At 35.4% G+C, this 6,620-nt stretch overlaps 1 protein-coding gene across 1 annotated transcript in view; it reads right to left on the bottom strand.

The window, feature by feature from the left end:
- LOC106870461 (protein inturned) overlaps window positions 1-6,620 on the bottom strand; it is a 99,839-nt gene that overhangs the window by 41,638 nt on the left and 51,581 nt on the right. Inside the window, exons 9-10 of the mRNA XM_052966717.1 lie at window positions 5,628-5,681; window positions 3,225-3,284 (exon numbers count right to left, since the gene is read on the bottom strand). Coding sequence (XP_052822677.1) covers window positions 3,225-3,284; window positions 5,628-5,681 — 114 coding nt within the window. The remainder of the gene's footprint in view (window positions 1-3,224; window positions 3,285-5,627; window positions 5,682-6,620) is intronic.

Genomic DNA, 6,620 nt, shown 5'->3' with positions numbered 1-6,620 from the left:
AAGATAATCTGGATCTCAACTGAAGAGAGAAAACTCCGAATGACCTGTCCGTGTTTTCTTTGTATCGTCTATCTGGATATTTTGTCCCTTTCTTGTATCACCTAACTGTCCGGGTGTTTTGCGTTCTTGTCCCATTCTGTATTATATATATATATATATATATATATATATACACATAAACATACATAACTATATACATAATTATATTAAAGGGATTAAGAAAAACTTTCACCGACACGCTAAAAGATAAATACCAATGGCACTAAAAAATCGCTGTAAATCTCCCACAGCACAGGTTGTAAGCGGGTAAATAAAAAATAATAAATAGTACTTCACAGTTAATTGTGTATGGGAACCAATTTGGGGCTGAAATCAATGAAAAAGACTTACGGTGTTTTTTTAGTGTCATTGACATTTATCTTTTAGAGTGTCGGTGAAGGTTTTTCCTGATCCCCTTAATATAATTATGTATATAATTATTACGTGGAAAAATGCGAGCAAGAGAAATAATAGTCTTAAGATTATAAATCTGGAAAAGTACAGGACAAGTTATTACACTTGCAAAAGTTCAGGACAAGTTGTTACATCTGGTAAAGTACAGAACGGAAAGTTTTTAAAGTAGTTGTATGCTGTCAACTTAACGTGACAGTTCCTTGAAGGGAATAATACTACTGTTGGTTAGACTTAGGAAGCGGTGCAGCTTCCTGTCGGCCTTGACACATTTCCTGCTTCCTTATGTTTACAAGGGGGAGACAAGCACCTCCACCTAGCTAAGCCTGCATCCAGAGACATGCACCTTTATCTTAGACGATCTAAGTTAATGTAGAAATGTTATTAGCCACCGAGCAAAAAGAGCGTGAATGACTGAGAAGAGAGGTGCTGAAACCTCGTACCTGCAGCGAGATCGTAGTTTAACATCGTGTCATCGGCCAGGCGTGAAGCCAGTACCCAAAGGAATTATCGCTCAAAATGTTGATGACCCATTACTATATAAATGAGTATTGCTATAGAAACACTAAGTAAACTTAGTCGTCATTCACAAGCTAGGATGAGCTACCAGCATATACCAAGATTTCATTTATTAGCTTAGGTATCTATGAAGTTGCAGACAGACACAGACACCTACTCGGAACTCCTACTCTTTGAACTTTTAAAACATTCAGGATATGGCAGCTTGAGTGACTGAGTGTTCGAGGGAGTGAATACTAGCATTCGGCTAGTATTCATCTTCAGCTGAGTAGAATGGAACAACGTAAAAAGCGGGTTGCTGGAGAAAACGAAATGCTACTGGTCTAGGAATCGAAGCTACGACTGTGATCTGAACACTCTAAACACTAGGCCATGTGCGTTGGCGTAGAAGACTTTAAACATCGTGACTGAGTGATACTTTAAAACAAATGGTCAATGACAACATATCTTAAATTAAATAAGCACATTGTTGTTGTTGTTGTTGTTGTTGTTGTTGTTGTTGTTGGCACTCCGTCGCTTACGACGTCGAGGGTTCCAGTCGATCCGATCAACGGAACAGCCTGCTCGTGAAATTAACGTGCAAGTGGCTGAGCACTCCACAGACACGTGTACCCTTAACGTAGTTCTCGGGGATATTCAGTGTGACACAATGTGACAAGGCTGACCCATTGAATTACAGACCCAACAGAAACAGGAAGTAATAGTGAGAGGAAGTTGTGGTGAAAAAGTACAGCAGGGTTCGCCACCATCCCTTGCCGGAGCCTCGTGGGGCTTTTAGGTGTTTTCGCGCTTAATAAACACTCACAACGCCCGGTCTGGGAATCGAAACCGCGATCCTATGACCGCGAGTCCACTGCCCTAACCACTGGGCCATTGCGCCTCCACAAATAAGTACATTAGATGTCATAGAAAGTTATTAGAAATGACTGAGGAAAGAAACTACAAAAATTAGTTGCCCTAATGTCTCTTACTACGTAAGTTTTGTTTATGATTATTTTGGTCGGCAGGAATTATAATCAAATGAAATTATTGTACACTATCAATCAAATCATGTCCATAATTTACAGCATTGGTGATGAATGTATAAATGAAAGAGGGGCATAAAACAGGTTGTGTGATTTCTACAACTTCTATAAATTGTTGAAATTGATGTGTCTGATGCTCAGCCTAAATATCTCCCAGGTAATGTCTGCAAGCAAAAACGTTGCAGGGAAAAGAACCGAAGATGTGTTCAGATGTTTTCAACGGTATACTTTGCTAAAGACTCCTGAGGAGCATGTACTGATATGCTGATATTGTCGTTTACCCCCAGATAAGTACTGATCATGCTGAACTATAACCAAAAACCAAGAGTAACTCATTTCTTTATCAGATTTGTCCTTCCATTTTAAGACGTTATGATGTGATGTTGAAATTTGATTGCTATTTCTAGCATGCTAACAGACCACATAATAGCTTCTTCAATTGTTGGAGCTAGTACATTATGGAGTATTCCTAGTTATAAAGTAAATGTTTGGTTTTGACATTAATAACCAGTTTCATAATAACAATGATATATAATCCATGAAGAATAAACAAAAATTAAATTAAATTTCTAAGTGAATAAAAATACCTGTGTACCCTTTATTCATCTTTGCTGAATTATGTTACCAATTGAGTTAATTAAGTTGGCTTTTTATAGATCGTTTGAAACAGTTAATATTTCTAAGTTGTACTGTCATCTTCATAATCTGGAAGCTTTATAAAACTATTTTACTCTACGAATTGTAACAGCAGTTAAATAAAGATTTGGACATTTTCCGGAAGAAAGGTCATCATAAATGTCATTTTCTAGAATAAATGTCATTATTCTTGATTTACTAAATGCTACAAATATGCCTATCTGTTTTGCTTTTTTTTTTTTTTTTCACCTTAAATCGTTTAGATACAAAATTTAATAATATTTTAAAAGTAATGGTCACTGACAACAACAACAAACATGTTTAAATTAAAAGATCATTTTAAATGTCTGAGAAGGTTATTTGAAGCGACTGAGAAACTACAAAGGCGATTACCTAAATATGGCTTGGTATGTACGATTGCTTTAAAGCTATACTGGTTCATACGTAAAGTGATCAAATATAGACACTGCCCAAGCTATCAAACATATGACATGATAATTTATTTTCCAAGCTGCTTCAACTACATCACATACTGTTAATATGTACCATATATAATTAAATAAAAAGACGACAATAGAAAATGACAAGTTTTACCTTGAATATTAAACAAGATCCAGTTATACAAAACTGTCGTCTGGAAGAGATTAGATCTTGCTGGAAATGAAAAAAATATTTTAATAATTATTCCAAGTCATGTTAGGAAAGAAAGTTTTACGAAACTCTTATAATTCATTTGCATTAAATTGTTACTGTATATTGTGTTCTAAATGAAATAGTCGGTGATAAAAAGTTATAAAATGTATAAGAGTATTTTTTCTCTTATCATCACTCTTAGGAATACTGAACAGTTGATAGGTGGAAATAAAAATACTGAGCAAAAGTTTCCAAGAACTTGTGATTTTAAATAATAGAAAACAAACATCTTTCTTTTTCTTTATTGCGATACATTCTCACCTCCATGATAGTGATTTGTCTCGACTTTCACATCGCTGTCAGACCAATTAACGATGGTATACAATTACGGAGAGATTCCGTCCCGTTTTACATTCAGACGTAAGAATAAAATCTAATGAAACATTTTCCCCTTTCCTGTTTCTTTTTTATACAAATGTATCTTTCACAATATGTAGGAGAATCTATCACGAGAATACTGTTTTCCTTTTTTCCATTCAAAATGATTTAATGTTCATTCCAGCTGTGTCAATTTATACTTGTAGAACGATAAAGCAGTTTTAAACTCCAAGATTTACTTCAAGACATTGGTGTTGAAATAGTCATATTATGTGAACTAGTAAATATTTTGAAAGAGAAGGACTAGAGAAAGTGGGGAGAGAGGGAAGAATAAGCTTGTAAGACTTTATTTTGATAGTGTCACTCTTCCGAAAAGCTACATTTCTTAGAACATTTACAACTGTTCTAAATACAACAGAAGTAACATTTAAGAGATGACCATTGCTCTAGGTTGAATTGCCTTAAATATATGCTAAAATACTAAATGCACATAAATTAATTTCAGTTTTGCCTATTTCTCAATTTACGTTGTAAAAGTGTGAGAAGATAACAAAGAAAACAACGGAAATGTTTCTATGAATATATACATATATGATCAATTATTCATCAACATATTATTGGTGTAATCGCTGTTATTACTTATTTCAGTTAGTCAGTTTCATTCTTTTGGAAAGGCATGAACGCCAAAATTCCATTCTTCTACTACGTGAAGTCAATAAGGTCCATTAACAGCTAATGAGTATACCTGGGAATCCAAAATTATTCAATTAATTCAGTTTATCACACAGGTGAAGTGATGGTCCTCAGTAAATTTTGACGGAGACGTAGGGAAGCGTGCGGTCAAGACATCGTATTTGACTATTTAAACCTAGTTCGGCACATTATTCTTATCTGATCACCTCCAATTTCTTCCAGCGAGAAAGAGTGTGTATGAAAGAGAGAGAGGGGGAGGAGTGTGTGAGAAGAGAAGAAAAATCGACAGCAGTAACTTGTTGGGACTTTATAAGTCTTAAAGGCCAAGTAGACTTCGGTAGGATTTGAATTCAGAGCTCACAGAGCGGGAACGCTAAGGAAAAGCATTACATCTGACATTCTAACAACTCCACCAATTGACTCCTTTATTTATCAAACAAGTATTTAGTGAGAAGTTTGAGTTGTTAAAGCATAGGAAAGAACGCTTTGTCGTAGTCCGGATTTTATACTCTTACTTCAAATTCCACCGAGGTCAAATTTGCCTTTCATTTTCTTCGGGGTTGATAAATACAGTACTACTCTAGTGGCTGAAAAACTGTCAAATTTGCTAGTGCATCGGTCTGATGCAGTAACTGTTCTGGCTCTTTACGTTTTGACAACAACTCTAACGACAACGCTGCTAACAAGCTATACCAAACTTCGCCAATTCCTGTGACAACTGCGACGTAGAAAGAGGATACTTTAATCCAGAGGCATCTAATACTCTTTCATTAGAATATTGCCAAGATCTGCACCTTCTATAGGAAACCTTCAGATGCCGATCCGCGGTCTCACTAGACACAGAGATGCGTCGAATTTAAGATGAATAAATATTTACCTTTTGATATACTTTAATGGGTTATTCTATAGGTAATATTTCCGAATTGGGAAACATTATTAGGATGAGTAATTTGTGGGCCTATGTTACGTTGATTACAGATTACTGCTGCCAGAAAATCAGTTAATAAACTTCTAAAGAAGCGAGAAAATAAACTGGAATATTGTTTATATTGCTTAGTGCAGAATCTACAAACAGATTGCAAAGTTTCTATTTTGGAAAACAAAGTGAGACTAAAATATATGATCATCAAAACAAGTTCCTATGTTTAGATTTGTTCAAGAAGTATAAATTCAGAATATTTTACTGTTTTATTTTTATTGCTGAAAATTCATAAAAACATAATTTCTATTTTCTCAATCCCTGTGAATCTGAAATCATTTCGACAAGTCAAAATCAATCAATATGCTACTTACTTGAGAAACAAAATCTCCAGATTCAAAGCTGCTAAGTATTTCATCAAACATCAACTGAAACGAAACAATTTCTTTTGTTAAAAAATATCCGAAATAAAGTGTAGTTATTCGAACGCAAACGATAGCAAGAAAACGTCCGAGCGATCAATAGTTCATACGATACAATATTGAAATGGTCATGATACAACATTGAAATGGTCATGCCTGCTCAACTGTAAATAAGTACTGTATGGTATTAATAATATTATTGGGGATTTGACGAGTCATTCCTTTAGCCTATTTAATATGTAGTGTTGAGTTCAATTTTCACCACAAAAAAAAATCCCTTATCTACGGAACAACAGAATCTTATCTATAGTGTTTCACCATCCAACTTCTCCGTCTGCTCTCCATTGGAGAATCATGAGATTAGATCCCTCAGATCATCCTTCATATTTCCCTATCAGAAGCAACTGTCATTACATTATTCTCCCAATCGCTAACAGATATTCTTTCTTGTGCCTGCCTCGATGTCCTGGACACGCATCCTTTATGCTCCCACCCTAGGCCTCCCAGAACAAGTTCCAGGTTTGCTGCTGGTTTTACTAGCAACGGGTGTTGACTGCAATATGTTTCGAATATACTCCTCAACCTACGAATTAATACAAGAAAAACAGACAAGGAGGGTGGTTAAACCGGAACGAAAGGAGAATAGTGAACGCTGAGAGAGAGATTTTTTTGAAAAGAAAAAAGATAGAAGGGAAAGAGAACAAACGTCCAGTCATTTTGACGTCCGAGCAGGAAGAGAAAGATAGTCGTGTTCGGTTTCCTTGTATGTCTCCACTGTTATTTTTTTGTTCCCACCTTTCACCCTCAATAAATCCTAAATTTCATTTAAAAATTTATGGGAGCTACTGCCTTTGAAGACACATATTGTCATTTGAATGCTCGAAAGATAGACAGCTGTTTCCCATTTTTTTTCTCGTTGTTTACTTGTTTCAACCATTTATGTCC

This window comes from Octopus bimaculoides, chromosome 3 (genome assembly GCF_001194135.2).
Source record: "Octopus bimaculoides isolate UCB-OBI-ISO-001 chromosome 3, ASM119413v2, whole genome shotgun sequence".
Classification (NCBI taxonomy): domain Eukaryota; kingdom Metazoa; phylum Mollusca; class Cephalopoda; order Octopoda; family Octopodidae; genus Octopus; species Octopus bimaculoides.
The sequence above is the reverse complement of the archived record's forward strand: the minus strand, read 5'-3'. Positions and strand labels throughout refer to the sequence as shown.